General features: G+C 42.2%; 1 protein-coding gene across 7 annotated transcripts in view; it reads left to right on the top strand.

Annotated features, from left to right (window-relative positions):
* LOC146608671 (muscleblind-like protein 2a) overlaps window positions 1-25,262 on the top strand; it is a 50,010-nt gene extending 24,748 nt beyond the window's left edge. For 2 of the 7 annotated variants that reach the window (XM_085348547.1, XM_085348546.1), the window contains 7 exons: window positions 10,412-10,576; window positions 11,350-11,553; window positions 13,740-14,000; window positions 17,513-17,663; window positions 19,337-19,372; window positions 20,371-20,465; window positions 25,043-25,121. In XM_085348547.1, the coding sequence (XP_085204673.1) occupies window positions 10,412-10,576; window positions 11,350-11,553; window positions 13,740-14,000; window positions 17,513-17,663; window positions 19,337-19,372; window positions 20,371-20,465; window positions 25,043-25,057 (927 nt within the window). In that variant the 3' untranslated portion in view covers window positions 25,058-25,121. Of the gene's footprint in view, window positions 1-10,411; window positions 10,577-11,349; window positions 11,554-13,739; window positions 14,001-17,512; window positions 17,664-19,336; window positions 19,373-20,370; window positions 20,466-25,042 lie in introns of all 7 variants that reach the window. The other 5 variants (XM_085348548.1, XM_085348552.1, XM_085348551.1 and 2 more) reach the window with 5 other exon arrangements.
* The last annotated feature ends 1,587 nt before the right edge of the window (window positions 25,263-26,849 follow it).

Genomic DNA, 26,849 nt, shown 5'->3' with positions numbered 1-26,849 from the left:
CTGCTATTTCCTCTTGGGGATGTGGCACAGTTCTTTTCAAACTAGGCCATCAACATCATATAACCTATTTCTATGATGTCTTTCACCAATATGGCTAGTTGAAGTTAGCTGTAGGACTGCCCTCATATCATTGCAGAGCTGACAGGATGAGCATAGGGAAATGACAGCTTGTTGAAAGCAGGTTAATGCCTCCGTCTTCTAGCTGTGACTCACTTATCAACAGACTGAGAGGTGGCAATGTCATAGCTGAGCCTTTCTTTTGGATAGTATATAGTTTTAGACGTGTATGGGAAAGTGAGACAGCTGCTTCACTTCAAACACGCTGTATGATTGTGCCCAAGTGTCTATGTCAGCTTCCTCGCCAATCTCCCTCTATGTGTCTTATTGATACTTGTTTACGTTTTTGTGCGTACAGAGTAAATGAGCTCTGCAGGGTGGGTTTCATGTCTCAGCAGGTCACAGATGATCAGATTAACTGAAGCAAGGCTTCAGCCTCCAGCTGGATTAGCAGCGGGAACCGGGGCTTTGCAGGTGCCTCGCAACGGTGCCACTGCAGCCACACTTTGAACGTTGCCTCCTCAAAAGACGGTTACAATACTCACACTCGTATCCAACATAGTTAGTTATTATAGCCATCAGCTGAATGCTGATAGGCTTCTTTTTTTTTCGCTGCTCCACGACTGCACAAAAGCTCCTCGATCCATACCCTAGATGGTTTTCACAACCTGCAACAAGTATATATATCACAGCTCCTGATAGAAAATTGTTTATACCCTGCAGACTATTTAACCACAGTAGCGCAGAAAATTAATGAAGACCCTGTGTATTGATTAAGAACATTTTGTTTTTCATTTCTCTCTCATGAAGTCAGGCACATATTGACTACCAAAACATCTTTAGTGTAGCGTTTATTTGTAATTCTAAGTAGGAATTTAGACAAACAACTCCAACATTTTCTTGAACTGCCTGATCTGCGGTGTGAGTCAGACTGTCTATAACCCTTCTTCCATTGATTAGTGAATTTCTTTGAAGGCTGAGCATTTTGGCCGTGTCATCTCATTGTTTGGAAACCAGACGTAATGATCATTGGGACACTGCATACTTGTGTGCTTGCAGCTTGTCAGTCACATGGTAAAGCAAATTCTGCCATATCTTCCTCGTTACCTGCTGGTCATTACAAATAATGCATTTTAAAGGCACTTTCTTTTTATAGAGTTTTATGGATTTAACTAACTGAAGACTCCCAGTGCATTTCTGTGTCATGAGATCATGGGCATGTGATTTTCAGCTGATGCACAACGTGCTGCAACTGTTCAGAGATGTTACCACACAGACTTATAAGGACACAGTGTGATGAAATTTCGATGTGTTCTTTGTTCTTGTTTTGTCCAAACAAGAAAAATGAACACATCCAGTTGCTGAAGACATTTGATCAGCAAGGACAGGCTTTATTACACTCCTCAGATGGAGGTGGGAGTGTTTAGATTTACGGCCTGTGGGAGAAAGATTCATGATATCCAGGCATCCCAGGACAAACAAGAAAGGAAGAAACAACACACTTTATATCACCTCAATCCCACTCTCCCACTCTCTGTCCTTCCCCCCCCCTCTTCTTGGGTAATCTCAAGCGTGTCAGCAACACTACCACTTGTTCATCTGAGGGATTATAGCTCATGAAACAAAGGCACTTAATTACTGCTGAGGCAACACATGTCTTATGTGTGTCTTGGGCGAAGGTGAAGAAAGCAGACGCTTCTAAAATACCAAGTCTCTGTGCTCTACAGTGGTGTTTTCTTTTCTGTATATGTTATGCTAAATAGAGTTGAGCAGAGTACAATCAGGCGTGAAAGGAAGTTTGGAGTTGCCACAGTTTTTAAGTTTAAATGACTAGTTTTCCTCCCGCTTTTCACCATTGATTCCTGTTCTCCATTACCAGGCTAAATGTAAACAAAAAGCCTCTGGCTATCATTTCATAATGGATTTTCAGTGTTTCCTGCTGTCCCGGGGCCTCACCGCTTCAAACAGACCCATTAGCCCAAACAGATCCATTAGAGCCTAAAAACAAAACAAGATCCTTAAGAGGGAGCATTCTGTGGGTTCAAGGATAAAGGGAAGCCCTGTCCATGTGCATCTAGCGCCTCACTACTTTACCGGCTGCTGGGATCACTGGGTCTGCTTTTTTCCCCCAGTCTTCTGAGCACCAGAGTGCCTGTCCTGTTGGTGTCTCATAGCTGGGGGCTTTCACCAAAGTACTTTCCTCTAACTGTTACAGGCTGACCCATAACCAGCTGTTAGGGTCCTTGGAACAAGACACTATTGGAGTAAACTAAGAGAGGAGAGAAAGAAGGACATTATGAACAAGTGCAACTGGGTTTTTTTTTTCATGGATGCCCTAGAAAAAGCAAAATGTGTTGAGTGTTGAGGGTTCAAACTAAGCTAAGCTTTCAGTACTGTAAGTGTTGCAAGCCATGAAATGTTCTCATTTGGATATTTATAGCTACAAGTGCAAATACCTGTAAACCAAACACCCAATGAAAGGAAGACCACAAGTCATTTCTCAACAATGTAAATGGCTTAGCATTAAAAGGCTGGATATAAATGGCACACTGCTGAGACAAGGCACTGAAGGAGAGAGAAAAGAAGGAGATATGTGGGAATGCTGAGAGACAAGAGAGAGCGAGTGCCTTTCCACCCCCTTCTTGCTGGTCAGTTGGGTTACAACAGGTTCTTTGGCTATGCTGTAAAAGGATTACACATATCACAGGCTTCACGTCAGAATAATTTGAATCAGTTTCTCACAGCAGCCCTCCTGCTTTCACGCTGAGAAGGACAATCGGATAAATGTGGGGAAGAAGACATTGTTACAGCTTCTCTGATGGACGTCCTGTCGGAAAAAAGGCAGAAGCTTTTTTTTAAAGCAATGTCTGCAGAAGCTGCCTTTGTGAGCATTTTAGTGTCGTTTTTGTGGTTCGCCAAAGTCAGCTAGGTATGTTGGACTTTAAACATTATCAGTTAGAGTCCCATCTTTGTGACTTTTCACTTCTAAAGTCTTCAGCCATCATGTAGCCAGTGCCTGGTTTGTGCTGACCATGCATGTGTTTAAGCTCTTTTCCCCATGATTTTCCTCCCTCATTGTTTCTTCAGGATTGCAGTCTGCCAATATTGCCAATCACACTGTCATTGATCATGTCACTGAGAGCTACTCTCACGTCAGAAAGACATCACGAGGGCTTAGATATGTACACAGCTTCTCTGTGCTGCTGGCGAAAACTGGGGTGGATTAATGGAGAAATGCATGCACACTCACATCTCAGGACCCTTAAGATTCAACACTACCTAATTGATCAGTATTGTTTTTGTTTTTTTTCTCGGTTTGAGGTGTTGATGTGCGAAAGAAAAGCAATGCTTCATTTCGAGCGTATCAATCTGGGATAAGCACCAGGGCCCTAGTTTACCCATTAAGGCTGATTGGAACCACAGGAGTGTAGCATAAAGGCGGGTTGCCAGACATCTTTGCAGTGGCATTTTCAGCTCTTCTGTCGGCCTATAGGCAGCTCCTCTCTGTCTCCAGCAGTGCTGAGCATAGAGCGCCCATTGAGGGCAAAATGCAAATGTTACAGTGGTGAACGGAGGGGCCCACAAGTGAAGCGCTATTCTGTGGAGGGGGTGGAAGACTGGCCCTCTGTGTCTGTGCCACCCACAGACACACAACAGTCATCACTCTGACCATTCAGCCGGGGCTGATGAAGGAGGCGGGGTGGCGTTGTGGAAGGGGTTTCTGCCACTGATGAAGATGCCAGGGTTATACATGGGCCGTTTGAGCCAGTGTTCCCTGTGAATTTATTTTACACTTCACTAATGTGTGCCACCTCCAGAAGTGGCTGTAGTGTAATTATGGCTTTGTAATTGTAGTAGTAATTATCCTGTGTAAAAAAAATAGTAAAAAATAGTTTTAATTTACCTTTTGTTCGATTTGTTTTATTGCTTTAAGTGACAAAAGTAGCAAATTAATTTAAGTGTGGCTCTGAATCAGGTGCTTAGCAGCCACAGCTGACTCAGAAGATAATTAGACTTTGCTGTGGTGTACCTAATCATTTGTCTTTTCACTGTGGAAGTGCATCCAGACATCCAAAGTTGACCGTGGAAAAAAAAATACAAAAGGACAAAAATCACAACAAAGTAGTTCAGCACGGGCAGTTTAAAATGTGCATCACACAGTCAGAGGATGTTTTCTGTAGGCTTAGCCCTGCCTCTGTGTATCTGTGAGTGTTGCAGTGTGATAGCTCTGTCATGTTTGTGTAGAAGCACTGTTGTACCCTCCTCAGCACTTTGTCACTGTGTAAAAAGGTTTGTGTGTGTGTGTATGTGTGTGTGTTTTGTGTTCTCATACCAGCGTGTTTGCTGCAGTAAATGTTTGCCGTGTGTTTTTCTCTCCCACTTTGCCTTTTGCTAAAGGTTTGTCAACTGTGTGGCCATGACAGATTGGGAGCGTGATCAGCGGATTGCTGAGAAAAATTAGTTATCCTTCTTTTTCAGTGCCATGAATGATAACAAGACAACAGTTTAGGTCTGCAAATAACACGCTTTTTATTATATATCAGTCTGTAGATATATGTTTAAAGTAAGGCACACATTGTTTAGGCACTCGAGACAAACGCCAGACAATGTCTGAGATCTTCAGACTTATCCTCATTAAGTAAAATGATAATATGGTAAATGTGACATAGTAGCAGTTAATATAATACAAAGAAAAAAAAGCTTTTAACATTGTTGTTTGATTTCCATGAACAACTGAAGGAGCCGCAGTGGGTGAAGTGAGTGTAATCCTAATCTGTTTATGAAATTAGGTCTCTTTATCCCCTTCCCCCTCGGAACAGCCCTAACGTGGAGCCCATTTGTATGGGCAATAATCGTATATGAAAACTTGGCAAACAGTAAGTGCTGTTTTGTTTTGTTGGCAATGGCTGTGGGGATTTGAAGGACATCACTGCAAGTAATATGTTTTATCAGCTCTCGAACTGAGGCTTTATGTCAGGTGAAAGCAACCACTAATTTATCTTTGATCTCGCCTTCATTGTCATTTGTTTCTCACTGCGATGCAAATAATTATCCAATCTGAATCAAAGCAGTTATTAGTGTATCCCAAAGCATGGATCACAGCATTCATCCATACAAGGGCAACCCTGCAGCCTGCAATAAGAAATTGCCATGTGAGCGATCCTCGAGAAAGGTGTAATTTTGCAGTGTAGCTATGGCTACACACCAGCGGCCGGCGTACGAATCACAGAGGTGCCGTGGTGCTTTCAAAGATCCTTTTCATAGACAGCTGCTCAGAGGCAATGCCCACGATGAATGGATTTCTGCTCTGCTCTGAGTGGGTAGCTTAGACAGAAGGCATAGTGCACTTGGCCTGTGCGTGTGTGTGCGTGTGTGTCTTTCTGTGTGGGAGTTTGTGTATTTGCATGTGCCTGCCACCCTCTCAAAGGATGAAGGCTTAAAACCAGATGATGGCACAGCACTGTCATCAGCCACAGCTTTTTAGCACCGTCATCGATGCGTTGGTGAACCAGCTCACTGCTTAAACCATAAGCCATAAACACGCTTCGTTTTTATGTGCGATGCAGCGGTGCCTTTCCACAAAGCTTACCTCATCTTATGTGCTTTGAATCATCAAGTGTGGCATTTCAAACTGCAGCCTGGACCCTTCATTCATGACCATCATTATCGCACTCCCAAATTGATATGTGTAGCCATCACTAGATCGTAACTGCAATTTGCCTTGCCATATTTTATTTAAGCAAGAATTATTATTATCATGTCTGCGATTAAGCATATGTTAGATCTTCATCCCTCTTTGCTGCTGTGTCCAATTACCAAAATTACCACCTGGATGAGTATAATGAATATTCTATGTCTTGGGGTGTACGTTTTTATTAACCTTCTCTTTGCTTTGAACTTTTCAGCATTAACTATTATGTCTCCATGTCTAGATTTAGCCTGTAATAGTCTTAGATTCACTGACCTTAAACATCTAGTCTGAACACAGCTGAAATTCTTTTAAATGACCTCATTTCTTCTTGTGTCTGAAACCTAATGTTTTACAAGCCGTTTTGAGGCTCAGTTAAACGTATTTATAGCCCATTCATATTCCGCTTATGATTATCCAAAGAGAAGGTTAAGCTCTTAAAAGACACTCAATAACAGAAAAACAAACTCTGACACTTTGACACGTTAAAGGTAAGGCTGTGTTCACACCAGCTTTGGTAATCAATCTAAAAGATTGCAGCCTTTCATGCGTACTCATACACAATAATCAAGACAAGTTTCATAGCAATAAAAGCCAATGTGCAGTTGGGATGCATCAATATATTGGCTTCATGTAGGTATCACCCAGTATCGGTCCTGTTGGCTGTCAAATCAGTTTTATTAAAGCTGTGGTAGACAAATTGTGTGCTGTAGAGCTTGAAGACTTTTAAACAGGTCAGTAAATTATTTTAAGATTAATTTATTACCGTAAAACAAAAAGGTGAATAAATAAGAACAAAAACAAAATTAAAAGACTGTAAAAATATTGTTATCTATATCGGCCAAATTGGTATTTTAGTATCTTGCAGCCTTGAACTTCACAGTCCAAGGATCCTCACTGCACAGTATTATGAGTGTCTGATGTGGTGTCTTGAGACCCCATTACTCAAACTGGTCTTCATGGATCCCATTTCACATTAGCAACCGGGATTTATTAAGTAAACTTTGACTTCTATCAAAGGTAGCTAACTGCCTAGGGGCCTTAGTCCCCAACACACCCTTACCTTACACACTTATGCCGAAACATGTTTTAACATCTGCTAACCTTTGAGTTTTTAACTACTTCAGTCCCACGGATCTACATAAGTTGTATGACTTTTGTGTCACTATAAACTTTTAATGTCTTTTGAGATTTGACACGGTAACTAACAACAAAAAGAAGAAAAAAAGGTCTGATATGCATAAACTGCAACTCTGGGTCCAGAAAAATATCTGCAGATTAGTTTGTGATATTTTCCTGCGAATATCAGGATAATTTGTTTTAAAAACTGTGGCACCAAATGTCTTTTATCAATTATTTTTGGTAATAATTCCAAAAATGAATAGATCCAGATCTGGATCAATTATACAAGGTGCTTTTAAGATCTCCACCGCTGATAAAAACAAATATCATGCAGATCTGTCAATAAATTTTTGAGTAATCCTGCTAACAAATAAAAATTTCTTGCTGGGGAAATTACTGAACATTGATTATTCTGCTTTAAACACCACTGTAAATATAGGCGGAGATCGATATAGCTTACGTACACGAACTATATCCCGCAATCTCCTGCAAATAAGGGATGTTTATATAATAAATTCGAGCACTGAAACTACTTATTTTTATTGCTTCTTCTTCCACCTACAGACTAGATGAAAACTGGGATAAATTAAAACAAATTTATGCAAAGACCAAGCACAATGCTGTGAAAGATCGTGAATAGATCAGTAAGAAAATGCTCTTAAATAAAGTTTGACGAGATAAAAGGAGAAAGTTCTACAATTCCAAGGCCTGTATTTAGTAAGAATCACAAAACAAGGAGCTTCGCCACCATTTACCTCATCGCTTTAAGTGAAGACTAATGACGAGCATTTGCAGAAAGCATATGTCATTCACTGGCTGTAGATGAACCGAATATGGAGCAGAAAGTGAGGTAATGGCTCCAGAGTGCAGTCTGGAGTGAACTGAGCGACATAGTGTGCGGTGAGGGTCTGTGGTGTGTGTTTTTTTTTGCGTGTCTCTTTATTTGTGTCCGTCTGTGTCTGTGATCTCTGCGGGGCGCGATATTGATGCTGCGCTTCCCCGCAGACTCGGTTTGGGATGCTGTCCAGAGCTCAGCTTCAGCACCAGCTCCCTGCCTACCAGTTACACCTGCCTACGCATCCTCTCTTGTGGACACAGAGACACAAAACACACATAGAGCACCGACACACACCTTTTGTCACTTTTGACTGTGGTGGCGGTGCATAAGGCTTCAATTAGTTTGGACACCTCTGAGGTTTTTGGTCCAGCACTAACATTATTCCTCTGATCTGGACAGGGCTGAATGGAGCTGAGTACAACAGTGTGTATATCCATTAGCCTGCATCCCTAAGCCGGTGTGTGTATGTGTGTGTGTGGGTGATGCTTGTTGCGATTGAGAGATTTAGTATGCGTATGTGTGGGCAGGTGTGATTTTGTGCGTGTGAGCCATGAAGGAGGAGGGAGGTAGTGGCTGCAGTGAGCCAGCTCTGACACCAGAGCCGGCTCACTGCAGCTCTGACACCAGGTTTTAGAGGTCAGTCTCTTTTGACTCATAGTTCTGCACCCAGGTCTCTGAAAGTCTTGAACCTGGGATCAACTTTGTTTGTATGTATCTTATTACTCATGTGAAAAAGTGATTGCAAAGGAGCCTATAGTGTTTACAGACTTCATATCCTTTGTGGCTTTGCTCTCTTGCGCTTCCAATCAGTTGTAATTGGAACAACACTAACAGTGTGTTTGGGAGTGCCTTTTAATATCTGCCACGAAGAACAGAATAGCAGGATAGTTATATTGGTTTTTGCTTTGATGAGACTTGAAGAGACTATTTATTTAGCAGCTTTGCATGAATCATAGTTAATAATCATTCATGTATATTTTGCCATGCATATAGGATTTTTAAAACCGATACAGATACATTTGGTGATTTAAACCTCAGATATTCCAACACAAAAAACAGGTCTGAAACAAAGTATTTTAGCTCCTTTCCCCCTCACTTTTCTTCTGACTGGCATCCTCCTTGTAAAATTTGAAGCAGCAGGTGGGTGAACCCCTTCGATGCTCACAGTTATAGTCTCCCTGAGATGACCATTATAAAGGTTCTCCACTCAGTTTGATATCAAACAGATCCAAGAGTAGAAAAACTTTATTAAACTTAAGTCTGAAACTGAGTTACTACTTTATATCAATTGCTTGTACATACACAGACATCAACTCTACTACTGTAACAGTATACATAAGACAGATAATAGGCCTCCTAAGTTGCTTAGCAGCGACAATTTGCACATGGGTTTCAGTCACGCATATATAATATATATAGATCATGTACTAATAATCACAACTATCATTAGAATGATAATAATATCAGGAGACTGATATAATATTTATACATTCCCCACTCAACTTGAAGCTGGCTGTTTCCTTTTTTTGTCTGTCATTGGCATTTTCACAATTCACTGCACTACTCAGCTGGAGTCCCCCTACCCTGTCAAATATAATACACATCATTGCACACGCCAGACCGCCACAGTACATGAGACACATCCTGTGTGTAGCTTTGCCTGGTGGTTTGTTGTCATTTTGTCTGTCTGGGTATGGATGTAGTGTTTGAGAGCAGCGCTTGTGTAATTAAACTCAGTCATAACCGATCACTGCGTGGAAGCTAGGCAGACCTGTCATACTTTCATATAGAGGAGTGATGAGTATGATAATGCTAATCAGGCCACTGTGGTGACGCTCATCTGTGTCATGGAGTTAAAGGGGCATTCGGACAAAGCAGCAGAGCCGTTTGTGCGAGACTGCGCTAAGCTTAGCTCAGTTACCTCTTCTCTCGATCACATTCACCAAGACTTGCCGTGTCATGCCAGATGTGTCATCTCTCCTGTTTTCTCCTTGACCTTTGTCCTCTCTGCTAATTCCGAACAGTCTGTTCTGCCCACATCTTTTCTTCTTCTCTCCTCGCCTTTATGTACCATCTTCCACATAGCTCCAGAGTCCTTTTTCATGCTACCATTCACTTTGTCGCTCCCCCCTGACCTCTCCTCTCCCCTCTCTCTTCCACCCACTCTCGTTGCAGTAAGCACAGCAGCCTGGATCCATATTGGATTATTGTGTTTGCTGTTAGCCTCTGGGTTGACAGTGTAATTGCCTTTATCCACCATGGCCTCTGCAAGCCTACCCCCCCCCCCCCCCCCCCCCCCCCCCCAATCTGCAACGAATACTAGGTAGACAGTGTGTCCATGTTGCAAGCATGACCTTTTAACCTTCCAGTTAAAAACCTAGTAGATCAAATGGTAATCATCTTCCATAGCGTTGTTTCTGCTCAAAAGCACAAACCATCCCCATGAATTTCTGTTTCACACTCTGTATGAATATGTATGCTGCCTTCAAGCACCTGATGTTTTGGAGTCAGTGCCCACGTATCTGCCACATCCTCAGGCAGGCCCACAGCCTAGTCACACTCAGCTTTATCAACAAAAAACTGGCTGCTTTTCTGTTCATGCTGTTGATGAGAGAGTTGAAGTTTTCGGACCATTAACGACTTGTTTTGTCTCCCTCGCCCTCTCGCCTTCCTCTCCCCCATCACATTTGTTTACTTGTGCTCAGGGTCGCTGCACACGAGAGAACTGCAAATACCTCCACCCACCTGCTCACCTGAAGACCCAGCTGGAGATCAACGGGCGAAATAACCTGATCCAGCAGAAGACAGCTGCCGCCATGTTGGCTCAACAAATGCAGTTTATGATCCCCGGCACCACCATGCAACCTGTGGTTAGTGTGAACTCGCTACTGTGGGAATTGATTGTCTCTCTGAGAAAATAGCAGTGAATTCCATTGTCGTGATTAGCATTAAAAAGTTTGGCGTCAAGCAATGCGATTCACTGACTTTATCCAGTCTTTGGTAAGGTACTTTATTGTTATCTAAACTCTCAGATTTGACTGTTTTTAGATTACGTCTCAGGCTTGGAAGATCAGAAATTTTTTCTTCGCTTTTGTAATGCCCTTGTGCAACGTACAAAAAGTCCCCAGCTGTCCTCAGGGAGTTGCTCAGCAGCCAGCCCTATACTGTGGTTGCACTGGGTAGCTGCCAGGTGTGACTTTGTTTAACTGCATCAGTTTAGTGCTAGGTGTAACAAAAAAAGAACGTGCATGCTCAGCAAAATCTTCCTGGGATACATAACGGTTAAAAAAAAACAAAAAAAAACTGAACCTCCTCTTGTTTCTACTCTCACACTCCTCTCTCTCTTTTTTTTTCTCAAGCCGATCCCTTTCCCACTCTCTCTCTCTCTACCTGCCACATTCTCTCCCCAGCTGCACCCTCTGTTCATTTGCCTTTGGTGTCTCTTTCCCCCTTACTTCTCTCTTTCTTTCTCATCTCCATACCCTCTTACTGCCTTTCACCCTCCACTTCCCACTGTCCCTGCCTACATCCATCATCTTTCAGTTCAGCATTTTTTTTATCTATCCTTACCATTTTAATTAAGGATGTGAAAAATAGCTACTGAAAGAGCAGTCATAAACATGTCGTTTCTCTCCATCTGCAGCAGACGTTTCCAGTCAGCCAGGGGCTGGGGTCCAGCGCAGGTTTAAGCTACACACCCTACCTGACTCCCATGTCCCACAGCATGGGTCTGGTGCCAACAGACATCCTGCCCAGCACTCCGGTTATCGTCCCCGGCAGCCCGCCCGTCTCCGTGACCGCTGGCTCTTCCTCCAACCAGAAACTTCTGCGTACTGACAAGCTGGAGGTGACCCACCCAATCAGAATTCTCCTGCATGGCACTTAATCATAGTGAATGTACTCTTTGAGGCTGTGAAGTGTAATTAGTGTAGCATCTTACTGTGATTATAAATGAGTATCCTTTATAGTTCAGGAGCTTTTACAGGACCCTCTGTGATGCAGTACTTCCAAAAACATGTCTGCTCTCTCCAAAGATTTTCTTTATACTGGTAAAAAATGCAAACTACTTCCTTTAATTTCCACAAGAGTTTGCAGCGATGAAAATACAGCCATATACAAACTCTCCACTTTGAATTAGCTTTTTTAAATGCGCTACTTGTAGTATAATTTACCTTAGATAATGACCTGAAAGGGTAAGCAAGTTTTTAGCATTCTGTTTTATAAGCAAGTTATAAATGACGTGAATAAATACACTTTGAAGTTGCCTTGGAATGAGTCCAAATAAACAATTCAGGCTCTGAAAAAGTTAAGTGGGAGCAAAACAATTAAATCTCAAATCATGTTTCTTTTATAAAAAAAAAAAAAAGAGGCTGTGAGATTTGTAACTGCGGTAGCTGTTTTATAACCAGCACGTATCCAGGCTTTGTCTTTCAGGGGGGGATCATTTTTCATGGAAACATCAGTATTAGGCTCCTCTCCTCATAGATCTTTATATCAGCTGTGTCCTTGAACACAACTTAAGGGGTATGATTTTGTTATGCCTTGTAGAAGTAATAAATAAGATGGTGTTATTGAAGATTTTGTAATTGGAATTTTTTCAAGATAAACTGCTACTTGCTAGACAGATGCAGTTCGGCTGGGACGCTTTCAGCAACTTCAGCCATCTCCATCTGCCCCCCTGGCAAACGACGCTGAATGAGAATAGCTCTGTGATTGTGAGGCAGTGGAGTTTTTTTTGTTTTTTTGTTTTTTTACCCCGCTATATTTATAAAGATAAACAATAATCTCCCTAAGACCTAGAGGTGATGTGTAGGTGTGTGCCTGTATGTGTTTTTCTGCAGAGTGCTATCACTTAGCAACTGAATGAAGCAGCCTCTAATGAAACAGTATCCCTCTGAGACACTTACATACTCCCCCACAAAGCCATCGTGCACACGTGTGTGTGTATATGTCTGTGTGTGCCTGTATATGTGTGTGTGTCTCAGTCCTAGAGTGGAAGTCAAAAGCAGATCCCTCCTGTGATTACGCCCAAGCCTCTGAACAGTTGAACACACACACTTAGGTTTTGTTACGTTTTGTTGAGCCCTTTTCACACTGTGTCCAAAACTAATTAATAGCCTTATTTAAAAAAAACAACAACAAATAACACAAAATTATGTTTTTTCATTTTTCCCTTTTTTAATATTATGTGTATCACATATACGTTTTATTTTGGGGGACGCTGAGAGAAGATTGTTATTGCAGTTATCTTCTTTTTGGAGAGAAGCGCATCACTATGAATAAATCTATATGGCAAATGTTTATACAGTATCTCACAGTGTGCTTTTAATATTCTCCCATATATGTAATATATTATTTATTAACCCGCTGTGCTGCTTCTCACACTCCTTACACTCACATGAACCACTGCAGCCATAATTCATTATGTGTTGGTAATTGTTATTGTTGTTATCATATAGGCGTTGTGTGAAAAAAAGTCTTTTTGCTCTATTATGCAGTATTAAACTTGGAGGATGATTATGCTTGTAAGCATTATCAGTGAGAGCAATGTAAAAAGAGCAAAAGAGCAATCTCTTATTGAACAGAAATGCATGCATTCTGTTGTTTTTGATCATCTGATCAACAGAAATGTAGGTAATATTTGAGTAAATGATGCCCAGCATTAATGGCTTTGACATCTTTTGGGTGTGTCAGAAGCTTTTCTCGACTGGAAAATCCCTGATGTTTCAGGCTTGTCATAGTTAAAACAGTCAGATGACAAAATTTCAAATCCTTAAAGATAAATCTAATAATCTTATCAAGATTTTGATGTCTGCTTGAGTCATCTTGCTTTAAGATGACAAGAAATATAAGGAGCCGCTGCTAGCTAAAGCAATGAGAGCAGCCTTGTTTTGTTTCCTGACATGTACCGAAAGCTAAAGCATTCACTGTTTTGTCTTCTACGTGTGTTTGTTTCCTCTGTGTGAACGTGTCCATGCGTGTCTGTCTGTGTGCGTGTGTGTCCTTGTGTGCGTGTGACTGTCCCGCTTCCAGGTTTGCCGCGAGTTCCAGCGGGGCAACTGCGCTCGCGGCGAGACAGACTGCCGTTTCGCCCACCCGAGCGACAGCCCCATGATCGACACCAGCGACAACACGGTCACCGTGTGCATGGACTACATCAAGAGTCGCTGCTCTCGCGAGAAGTGCAAGTACTTCCACCCCCCCGCCCACCTGCAGGCCAAGATTAAGGCCGCCCAACACCAGGCCAACCAGACAGCTGTGGCTGCGCAAGCTGCTGCCACAGCTGCAGCCATGGTGAGAGTACAGCCCACCTTCTGTGTCTCGTGGCTTCACAGCAGTAGAGCAGGAAAGACACAAACATACTAGTTTCACAAGGTTTCTGCTTGTTTAGTGTTTATAGTGGAAGAGCTTGTAACATTTAGATGGGCTGTTTTATAGCTCTTATATACAGCATACCTGGAACTTTCTAAGAGTTGAGGCTGTGGAAAACTTTTATACTTTTTTCTATTATTTGTGCATCAAATAAATGATGATTGGAAGTTTTATGGATAGACATAAGAAGCACAACATAATATATACAGTATATCGCAGTGAAATCAAATTTATTATAGCAGAGGGGAGGTGGTAATAAAACTGCTGTGCCTGGTGCTACCTGCCTTTATACAAATCACATAATGTTTCAGATCAAGAGACCCTTCTGAGTAAAGTTTGTACTAGTTAGACTACATAACACATAGGCCCTCTGAAGGCAAAACATTAATCCAAATCATCTTGACGTACACGAAACCTAAGCACATGTTGCTGACCGTGTCACCTACAGTAACATAAAATGTGGAGCACTGCTTTATTACTGCACAAAACCTACCCACCTCTGCCGGGTTTTTTCTAGTGGACTCCAGTGCACAATTCACCAACAATAGTCATCCCAAAGAGTGGCCTTTGTATAGAATAAAAAGGCTTTAGCGAGACCTAAACAAATCAGTGTAACTCCGCAAGAACAATCTGTTATTATCTCTCTGCAGTCCTCTTTTATTTTCCAATGCCCTTGTTTCGTACAAAGACAATATCCTGGCTCACCCCCTCATCCAACCCCACTGCTCTCAATGATAAGTGCGGTTCTCTGCAGATCAATACAAATTGAATTTGGGACGGATGAGGATGCAGCATCCTACCTCTGCCTTTATTTTGACCAAATATAAATAAATAAATAAATAAAACTTCCCCAACAATGTGAGGAGCAGACAGAATTCAAGTCAGCCAGAGAGACAGTGAGAAGAGTTTGGCATTATGTCTTGGCTGTGCCCCGCCTTTCCCCGGCCTCTGAGCGGCTTCTTTTGAATGATCCTGTGGCTAACTGCACTCGCACACCTTGCACTGCGCCAGTGTGCTCACTGACTTTTTTTCCTCCATGGCATGGGCATGCTTTGTGCGTCGCACACACCTCTCATTGGCTGGCTCCATTGCTGCTTGCTCTCCTTCTTCTTCCTTCATGACTGATCCACAGCGTGGATGATAAGGCAGGCTAGCGTGTGCACATATTAGCAGCTGCATTCAAGCAACAGCAAATTGAAGCATCCATAAATAAGAAAAAAGGCCTTGAGACCCGAAGGCGCTGTAACCTGATGTTGACCTGACTGCGCTGTTTTCTTAAAGGTACCACGAGTTTATATTGCCGGTGCATCCTCTTCACAATCCTTTGCTCATACTCCTCCCGTCTTCCTCCCCAGTTTATCAACTTTATGACCCAATTCCCAAATTGTGCAGTCAGATTCTGCACTAGAGGTGAGGAGGGCTAACCTTAGGACAACGAGTTGTTTAGTCAGCACCTTTAATCCAATTTTCTTTTAGTCCTTTTATTGAAGCAGAGACCCATAAAACCTGTTTTGCTGCACTGCTGTGAATAGGTAATACCATTATCCATAATTCACTTTTTAAAATCTAAAGCAAATAGGATAAAGCGCACAGTAGATAAGGTTACACATTAACTGATGCAGTTACAGTAAAAAGGTCCTCTCACTGAGATTATGTTGTTTTACTGTGACACATTACGTGTTGCTTGCCATGCTGTGATCTTCTTCCTCATTACAAAGGCGAATGCAGTCATCTTTGCTTTTCATGTCACTTTAATAGAGCATCTTTCATTTTAACTAACCGCAATGTTTAACTCTGTGGTGCATCAGCAATGCATTGTTGCTGTTTAATTGGACATACATACATACTATTAAAAAACCCACATACATGAAGCATAGGCTTGTGCATGGACCCTTAAGTGCTGTGTTCATCACACCCGTGTCATCTTTTTTCTTTTTTTCCCCCTCTCAGCAGTGACATCAAATATCAGGATGTTTTTTAAGAAGTTAGCACAAAAACAATTGATATAAAATGACTTATTTTTACTTTGTTAGATTAGAGGAATTTTAATAAACAGAGCTCCACATTATGTTATTAAACTGTAACGTTGCCTCACCTTCCCGAGTTCATTGATCACACCTAACAACGCCACACACCCTCACAACGCAGATTTAGTTTGAGGATGTGTCTGTAGTTGAATTGACGCTACAGAGAAGGATGTGGTTGTTAAACTATTTTTGTTAGCCTTTGCTAGTAACTGTACTAATTTGTAGTTTTTTGTTTTGTTTTGTTTTTTTAAATTTGCCTTCACAAAGGTATCCAGTTCTTGCTGCTGGTTGTGAGGGCTGTGTCTTTTTTTTACCTCACTCACATCCGAGTCTGTTGTGTACATTTTAACGTTTGTCAGCCTCGAACCACCTCACGTCATCAAATAGGTTAGCTTTCTCCAGGAGCGCCTTAATGGTTGTGTGCGTAGGTCTGTAGTGTCTTACTTTGAACACTGCTGAGAACTTCAGCGCAGATCTCACATCAAGTGTCAGATCAATATTCCTAGTCTGAGCCAGTCGTGTTTAGCGTACTACTTTTCTGTTCTTGCTGTTCAGAAGTAGTTAGTTACTAAATGCTTTCCCGGTAGCTTTGGAGTACATTGTAGAATCTTGCTTATTTTTTTAACCAAAGTTTAATTGTAGATGCTTTTTTTTTGCCTTTTGTACTAATTCAAAAAGTAGCAATGTTTCTTTAAAGTAAACGAAACAAAACAAATTTTTGTTTATGTGCATGCCTATTGTTTTGTATGTGGTATACTTGCATTCAGATTATTTTTGTTTTTGTTTTTTTCCTTCTCACCTATCCACAATGCAATGCTGTCCCCCATGACGCACCTCTGCTTGCTGTTACCTGTATGTTAATACGCTTGAATCCCATTGGCCCACTGCCATCATGTGCTCGCTGCCTGCTAATTAAAGACTCAGTCGACTGCCAAAGCAATGAAGCGACCCCTCGAGGCAACTGTAGACCTGGTACTTTGACCTTTCACCTTTTGCTTTGCATGTAGCTTCTTTAATTGTACTGTAGCCACTCACAAAATTTAATTTGGCTCTTTTGTTTTTTGTGAAACCCTGTAAAAGACTTTAATGATATAAATACGTATCATTTATGATCACCAGTGGCAAGTCTAGATTGTACTGTACATTTGTTAACTGAACAACTACAATGTAATGTTAAAATAACTCCAGCTATCGCACTTTCTTTAATGTGTTGTTGACGATTGCCCTGCTACGGTGTAGTTTCTCATTGTCCTTGTGATAGTTACAGCAAGTTTCCATTTTTGCCTTCTTGTGCTGTGCATAGACAAATACCAGATTTAGGAAATGTTAGTGTCGACTTGTGTGAGTATACAGTTCAAATCTGCTGTGCTCCTGTTGTGTGTGTGTGTGTGTGTTGTCGGTGGCTAGGCGTTCCCCCACGGCGTCCTCCAGCCCCTACCAAAGAGACCAGCACTTGAGAAGAGCAACGGAGCGAGCTCCCTGTTCAACCCCAGTGTTTTGCACTACCAGCAGGCGCTGGCCAACGCACAGCTCCAGCAGCCCGCTTTCTTTCCCACAGGTAAGACACACACGCAGCACGCAGATGCAGATAGAAGCAAAGCACTCATAGGTATGCGGAGCACGCACGCACACACAGACGCACAGCTATCCTCCAAACGTGTTGTTGTTTTGGAGCTTCACACGCATAAAAGAGGGGATTCTCAAATGACCGTTTACATCTGTTTAGCCTAATTTTCATCTTTTGGCATGGATTTATTTGAGTGATGCTAATAAAGGCCTTCGCTGTGAGGGTGTGTTTTCAATATTCACTGCGCCATCCCTAAAACTTTGATCTAGTGCCTGCAAATATAAACACATAATTGCTGCCAGGTGGAAGGGCAGTGCGCGCTTTGATCAGAGCAATGAAAGCTATCATATATTACCACCTCAATATGATACACCTGCCAGTCTAATCCCCAAGCATACAAAGGAGCAAAACAAGCCCAACTGTTTCAGCACAAGTGCAATACTAAAATATACAAAATATGGTGATTATTGTTATTTTGGCGATAATTTTATTCCAGTTTTACCAAATTTATTCAGTGATTTTTACCCGCAAATGAACACTCTGTCTGCTTTTCGCACAGAAAATAGCAGTACCTGAAGGGCCCTTGAGTCACTTGCTAAATGAGTTAACTGCAGCTAATATGGTAGCCTGTAGCCACACTCATGACTCATGAGGATAAAACTCCTATCCCTCGCTCTTCTCACTACCTGCCTGCTCTTTTTGTTTCCCTTGGTACGGGATTCCTAATGGTGCTTCATCATCCCTTCCTCTGTGTGTATCTGTGTGTGGGGCGTAGCCTGGCTCACAGTTGCATTTTTTTAATAACCTTTTACATTTCAGATAGGTGGGGTTTCTTCAAAGTTAAGATAAAAAGAAAAGTCTCAGGAGTTGTTTGCCTGTAATATGTATGTGATGGAGGCTTACCTGAGTACAGTAAAAACCCCACGTATCTCCATCTGATCTGGATAGAAGCCTGTGCACATCATTGTACTGATACTGCATGATGCTGCTGTCTGGCACACCTCTTCAGTTTTATTCTTGCCTCTTTTTTTTTTGACCAAAAAGTGCGATTTCTTTGTCTGTTTATTTTTTTTGATATGATCATTTAATCATGTGCAGCTATTCAGAAATTCCAAAACAAGAAACATGCAGAACAGCATGTTGTTGTAAGAAGCCTAACATACAATACGAGCAGGCTCAAGTCTTTTTTAAATATTGTGCAGCCTGAAATGACACATTAATACAATATGTCACCAAAAATGAATATCCTCTGACCTCGGGAAAAACTCCCTGAAAAATGGAAAACTGGACAGACAGACTTACATTAGCGCTGCATTGCACTTTGCTAAACTTGTCCAGATTTTTCCGTACCTAAGTTTGCTTTATGTTAAACTTTGCTGCAGCTGCATATAAACAGTATTCTAACTAATAAATAACTCAACAACTTAATACATCTCTGCTTGCTTTCATAATCAGCCGACATTGCTCCAGTAACAATAGCAACTGAGCTGAGTGAAGTCCTCAAGCCTTTTGGGTTTTTTTTCTGTGTGTCTTGTCTAACCTTGTTGTTCTCCTTCCTCTCGATTAACCCATTTATTTCCTCCTCTCTCTCTCCCTCTCTCTCTCTCTCTCCCTCTCTGTTTCCCCCCTTTCTCTCTTTATCTTTCTCTGCATGAACACAACAGGGTCAGTCTTGTGCATGACTCCCGCTAGCAGTCTTGGTAGGTTCTGACCTTCTATTTGCTCTCTCACACACACACTGTCTGATTTAGGTGGGAGTTTTGGGGGATGGAGGGGTGGGGGTGGGGGTATGAGTGGGCACTATCTGCAGCCCCCCTTGCAGGTGAGACAAAAGGACATGATTCGAACACTTGTGAGTTATTATCAAGCTGCCCGTTTTGTTTCACCTGGAAGAGATGTGACTTTTCAGCGCTCGTCTCGCCGCTGACTCACTCTCTTGCTAATGTTTAAAGTGTTAGCGTGGACGCCGCAGACTGATCTGTTCTTAAGCTGTAGGATAGTTTTGTCTGTTTGCTGTGCTGTGTTGATCAGGAAATTTAAATCAGTTTCCCAGAGAAATTACACACAAACCGGAGCATTTGTCGCCGCACAACAGGGGATGGGAATTACCAGAAATTCAGCTGATAACATCAGCAGGTCCAACATTAGCAACAAGGTAAACTAATGACTAGAAATAAGCCCTAACAGCCACATCTCTGCTGTTTGACTCGTCAGCCCACACGAATTGAAAAGTTCCCATCCCCATGCCATCGATTCATCCTAATTGGTGTCTTGTGCCCTTTAATTTCTCTGGGAAAAACAGCAAACTGATTTTCCACATAAATTTCCTTACTTGTGATTGTAATCAGCTTCTCTCCTCTTGTTTTTTTTTCTCCCATGCTCTCTTTTCCTTTCTTTCTTTCTTCCTGACCTCCTTTGCTTTGCATTGTGAATGGTTGCATGCCATCTGCCGGTGTAACCCTAACGATGGCTTGCTGGCTCTCTGTAACATCCGCCACCATCAACACCAACAACAAAAAATAAACAACAACCACCTCGTCAACATGCACGCACGCACCCATGCACGCACGCACGCACCACAACTGTTACCACAACTACCATAATGCTCCACCTACCTGTCCATTGCTACCACCTCCTTCCCTCTTACCCCCATTCCTCCTCTTCCTCCCCTCTTCCCTTTCCCACCCTCAAAACAAAGTCCCAATGATGTACAGTGCTACGCCTGCTACTGTCTCTGCAGCAACAACTCCTGCCACAAGTGTCCCCTACGCAGCAACAGCACCAGCCAATCAGGTTTGCTCCTTTTAAAGCTTTCTTTCATCAGTCCCCGGAGCTCTGAATAAGTACTGGGCTGCGATAACCTTAACCCACACCTAGCCCATCCCCATCTGTCCATCGGTGCACCTGCACAGAGCACGCTCACACTGGCATGAAAGCCTGTGAGTGGGTGTTTTCTAGACAATTTAAAGCAAAAAGCAGTGTACCTCTTATAAATCACAGCCCGCATTAGGCAAACCCGATAAGCACTTCTTCAGAGCTCCCACATTTGCAAGTAGTAGTTGTGTTGTGTTGCACTACTTCCTGATTTTTGTTTTTTTTTGCATGTTCTGTTTGTTTTTTGTTTTTTGTTTTTTGTTTGTTTTTTAAAATTAGTTTTATTTTCCACTTTTCTTGTTGTTGTCGTCAAATAAGCCTCTCCATCTGCAGTAGGGGCCTCATCTGTACTGCTTGTGTTCTCTGCAAACACACACGTTCAAGCAAATACACACAGACGATTTCCGCAGCACCTAACAGCCGGTTCGTAACAGCAGCTATGTTGGATCTATTCCTGTTTTCCACTCCTCTCGGCTTCACCTTTTTACCTTTTCCTGGTTGCAGGATAAAAGGGAGAATAAATCATGTGAGGCAACAGTTCTAGGCTACACTTGTCAGGGTGAGAGACGCAGGAAAAAAAAAAAAGAAGATCACAGAAGCTGTCTAAAAATGGCCCCTGATCGGCGGCTCTCCTGTTGCCACGTGTCAAGCAAGAGCCAGGGAAGCAAGGCCAGTTTTTTGAATGCCAGAGTGACGCATGTGTGCCCCATTTTAAACCTGGAAATTTCAGCACAATGCCTCATGCAGCTGGCAATCATTTACTGGTAGTTCTGTATAGAGGTACGCTGAGGACACACGGGCGAGCACATGAAAAATATTTCCACCACACGGCATGTGTGTCTTAATTGAATTTAGGAAAACATTCAACATGACAACATGACGAAAGACGCAAATAAATGCGTAAAATTATCTCACTTATTATAATAGCAGTGCCTACTACTATACCAAGGACCAATATAATCCTTCCCCACCTCTTTTTCAGACTCTGCTCCTCCATATTTTTCTTTTTTTGTACTTTTGCTTACTATCTCAATGTGAAAAAAAACCCCTTACATTTCCTTGAAATTAAACATTTTCATGATGCCTATAAAAGTGATATCTAACATCAAGATTAGAGCTCTCACCGTAAGAAATGACTGCTCACATTTCAAATTAAAAAAAGGAACATAAATGCTTTCTCCAAGATCCCCTTTCCATCATTAACCACGGGTCTGGTCCCACCACTTGTGCGCTTTATTGCCCCTCATAGGCCAGCAGCGTGTGCACTTCCTGTGAGTCACCGACTCGTCCTGTAATTGGCATGCAGCAGCAGTAGCAGCAGGAAGCAGAGCTGCTCTTTAAAGATGCATGTGGGACAAGGAGCCGGAGAAACACTGACGTCAGCCTTTGCTCTCTGTCTCCGTGTGTCCCCCCCCCCCCCACTTACACTCCACCCCCTACCCGACTCTTTCTCTCACCTCCTCTCCAGCCCATATAAAGATCCCTCCAGCTAATGCCAGGTATGAGCAGGGCCTCGGACACAGTTAGCCCTTGTAATCACCAGCTGTGCTGCATTCAGTGCAGTCATAAAAATCATATGGCTTTTCCGAATACACACCCAGGCATTTTCTGAGGGTACGGGGCTGCCGACGTCACTCTGTCCTAAACAGTGGCGCATTTGTCCCGATACTAGCGGCCTGCCGTCAGCTTTTTAGCTTTGATTATTATATTGGTTCTTTAACATAAATCCTGGGCCGAGACAGCTTGAGCCGAACTCGATAATTAATTGGGCGTCGTGTTCAGCCGAGGAAATCTGTGTCTAAAGGGTATTACACACCCCTGTGACGCCAGGATGCTGACACTCGTTAAGACCTCAGGAGTCTGGTCGATTCATGACCTTCTGAACTATTCATGCGACGCACATCGTTGCATGTCCTTGCACATATTAAGCATGTCCTAATGCTGCCGGGGTCTCCAGTTGTGAAGTGCTACATATTACTGGAGATTGTGAAGTTGCAGCACCCTCTGCTGTCGCTGTGCTGCAGTCGACTCAGACTTGCAGCCTAGAGGGGATCGCTTTGGCTGCTGGACTGATGGGAAGATTATGCTCAAGTAGAATTTCACATTGTTATGTCGAGGAGCTCTTCAGCTGGAGCATAAGAGTTGGATGCTTCACCTTGCTGTAGAGGGAACCTGCTTTAATTCTTATCACTTAATTAATATTTCATCTTATGAAATTTGCAAACTAGGTCACTGTGATACCGTGCAGTTCTTATAATTAGCTGATATTAACGCGTAAAAAAGGAAGTACAGCAGTTTAAATGTCCGCTGTGATTTTGCAGCACGTCATCTTCGTCTGCTGTCTCTCTGACTCGTTCTGGGCTGAAACACGCTGCTGGTATCACTGCACCAAATCAAAGGCAAACAGGACCTGCAAACAGTTCTTGGCATTAGTTTGTAGCGTCCTATCTGTTAAATCCCACCCATCTGGCAGCCCAAATTTTTTCCCCTAATTTCCACACTGCACTGCCTTCTCTCTCGACCTGTGCACATCACACGCTCTCTCCCACTGTGGTGACCTCCTGTGATGTGTGGTGTGACCAGCGGCTTCTGTCCTTTGCTGGCCGTCCATTGTCTATTAACAAGCGTCATGTGGCTTTGTTCTGCGTTGGCTTGCTGCCAGTGGCGCCCACATGATGGCAGCCAGCATCTCTCCTACCTGTCAGCCCCCCCTTATAGACAGTCTCACACTGTCTCGCTTTCTCTTTGTTGTGTGGCGGTTTAGGCTTAATCTTAAAGAGAGAATACAAACCGAGGTTACCAGACGAGGGTTAAATGCTATTTGCAAATAGTTAGAAGCTTGGTTCTTATCTGCATGAAACACCAAGCTGGTGATGTTGCCACAGCTCATCAGTAAGACAGATATGTATTATTCACTGGCAAATACTTATCTGTGCTCATCTGACCTTTCTCACACATTGTTGTTGTGGTAAACACCTCATACCTGTTGCTTTGGTGCCAGTCTGCTTAAATTGATCATAAATGTCACAATATAAAATGCATTTATGGGTAATGGAATCATATTTCTATTAGGTCTGAATTTTGCAGAGATAACAAAGATCCATAATGTTACATCATCCACGTTTATCATATTAAAATACTACTGTGTCATGCAAGCACAGCTGAGACTTTGCAGGTTTTGTATAGTCTCAAAATCTCCTTTAAAAAATGAGCTTTTTTTCTGAAGCTCAATAAAGATATGCCAGTAACAGCTGAATAATCTGGATGTAGCAGGTACCATTTACCAGTACCATTTAATGAAGATGCCAGTTGAGGACCTTTTCTATCTGTTGTGGTAACAGCAAGGGCCCGCAGGCAGCAGGTGCTGTATGAAATCTTCAGCTCGAACAGCTGTCATTTATTAGAACCAAAATAAAATGATTAGAGATGCACCAATTGCTATTTTTTAAGGATTCCAACAACGTCAATGACAACACATTCAAACAAAAATCAACTTCGCTTCAATGCAGAATATTATTTTCATAATAAATTAGTTGTTAGACTTTACAATTAAATAGCCTTCTCTGTGTGAAACTAACGAAAATGAAGTGCTTTTCTCCTGGAAGGGAGAAAACGCTGAAAATGAGTTTTACACACATATTTATCTGATGTACGACACTTATACAAAAACAAAAGCAGGTGCAGCAGAATTATCGAAGAAAATAAAGTTCAGGTACTACATTTTTCAGTGTGTTAAAAGCTGCTAAGTAACAGGACGTCGACACTTTTCTGTTTTTCACTCATCTTCATATTTTTCCACTTATCTGCTTTGATCCTTTGCTCATACCGAGGCTGCTGGCTTGTGGCTAGCTCGAAACTCCGAACAGCTTTAGCTTTAACCACTTTTTCTTTGTTAGCTTCTTTAAAATGTTTGACTAGGTGATGGGGATTTAAGTGTCTTATTAGGTTTGTTGTTAGGAATGCTAGAAAGCCACAGAGGGTGATGCTCAGATTTATTGCTTCTTTACTCGGCACATTTTGCATTAGATAGCAACATGCTCCACTTGAATACAGGGTTGCTTGTAGCTGGATATGGGGCTCTGTGTATTTATACAGTAATAGGGAGAAAACCCTAACAATCAAACAACCCCTACAAGCAAACACTTGGCGACAGTGGGAAAGAAAAACTCAATTTTAACAGGAAGAAACCTCGGGCAGAAACAGGCTCAGAGCAGGTCAGCTGTCTGACAGGTTGGGGGTGAGAGGAGGAAGATTGTGTTTTACAATATTTCTAATCAATTTTATGTAATCTTAGAAATAAACAAAGTTGATTTTCTTCCAAAAACATGGCCACATTTTTTTAGGCGTAGTGCTAGTCTTTTGATTTATAAAGAATTTCCAAAGCTTTTAAACACAATAGTGTGTGCAGATAAAGTTGTATTTCTGTCTTATAGGTAAACTGAAACGCTCTCTCTCTTTTTTTCTTTGTCGTTGCTTTCTCTGTCTCTGTCTTGCAGATTATCCTGAAGTAAGAGTCAGGAAGGGAACGGAGTGTCAAGAAGCTGCACTAGGAAACCCAAAACATCCCCTCTGTAAATACTACCTAACCTCTCCCATAGAGGTCCAGCAACCTGCATGCTAAGAGTGTAACACTTCAATTTAACCATAAGAACTGCAGTACCGGTGTAACACACACACACACACACACACACACACACACACACACACACACACACACACACACACAGGAAAAAATAAAAAGATATATACTGTATGTATTGCTAGAAAAAAAAACTATTAACAATAAAACATCAAAAAATATTCTTATGTATAGTACATACATAGCAGACACACTATAGAGGTCATTTTAACAACTGTTCTCTCAGAATACCGTGGATCTCCTCTTCTTGCATATTTATTCTAAAAACCAACCTGCACAATATTCATCCCTTTGGTTAGTCAAGAAAAACACAGATGTTTGATTTGCACTATATGAAAGTATAGTGTTTAATGTTGAAGACAAGGAAGAGTCACAGAGACCCCATGCACAACACACCTACGCACGCGATGCTTTCACGAGGGTTTTTCGTCTTGCGGTCGTTGCTTTTCTCTCTGCAAAAGTTGAATGTCCTCGGGGCAGCCAGGCTCATGAGCTCTTCGTGTGATTGTCCCTGCGAGGGTTCCTGCGCGACCCTCATCTGCCACCCGATGCTGTTAAGATGCCATGATGAAGCTCCTCCCTCCCTTCCCTCTGCCAACTTTTCATCTCTGGAAACATCTTGCCAAAGTTGAGGCTTGGAAGAGGTCACTTTTTTTTTTCTTTTGCCATTGCCCACACTGCAAATAGGACCCACTCGCCATCTTTTTTAGTTGCGTTGCTGGGTTCAGATCTTTGATAGATTGTGCATGCAGTCGTGACAGGAGAAGTCGGAAGATAGTCGTGGCCATTACCGAAAAAGCCTGAAGGCTGGGGTGTGTGCCAAGGGCTCAGCAAAGCGCGAGGGTTTGTTCCAGACATGCCAAGCCTTGTGCGTGTGTGTGCGTGCGTGTGCGTGCGTGTGCATGTGTGCGTGTGTGTTAGAGACTGATGGTCTGCCGGCAGACTGGGACTTAAAGTGGGATCTGGCACATGATGGTGACACCAAGCCTGGTAGGAGAGCTTTTTACCTGGAGGAGGGTGAAGGATTTAAGTGCTAAGACTAAACAATTAAAAAAAACAAAAACAAAAAAAAAACGGTGCATTCGACGACACTCGTCAAGCAAACAGATGACTTGAACTTCAACTGGAGGGCTATCTGTGACCGTCGGTTGTTCTGTCCAACCCTACTATCACCGATAATCCTGTTCCATTTTAGAAAACTGTAGAAGTGCCTAAAAAAATTACTCATCAACAACACTTGCATCCAGAGTGTATCACTAAAAAGTCACAGACACAACACACTGGGCTGTCGAGAGCTACAAGGACTCTTTGGGGAAAAGACATCACACTTTTTGGCGTCCCTGGAGGAGATTTCCAGCTAAGCGCTCATTAACATCACAAGTGACTTTACTGAAAAAGAAACGTAAGAAACGACAAATCAAAAATAGCTTTGTAGAATGTTTGGTGACTTTCACAGTGTACCATTGTTTCTTACCATGGTTCTGAATAGTTTACATGAGGAACGTGAGTGAGACAAACATGTATTGTAAACTGTGTAATGTATGTAAAGTGTCTCTTATTTTGAGAGTTTATATTCATGGTTCTAGAAATGTATTCAAAGTTATTTAAGAGTTTGTGTTGTGTCTACTATCAAAGTATGTTTGAACCTCCCCCCCTCTCTAAAA

Source organism: Diplotaxodon limnothrissa, linkage group LG23 (genome assembly GCF_057381915.1).
Source record: "Diplotaxodon limnothrissa isolate DT_005_m linkage group LG23, D_limnothrissa_male_GT1.1, whole genome shotgun sequence".
Lineage (NCBI taxonomy): Eukaryota > Metazoa > Chordata > Actinopteri > Cichliformes > Cichlidae > Diplotaxodon > Diplotaxodon limnothrissa.
Note: the sequence above shows the minus strand (reverse complement) of the source record. Positions and strands in the feature narration are given on the sequence as shown.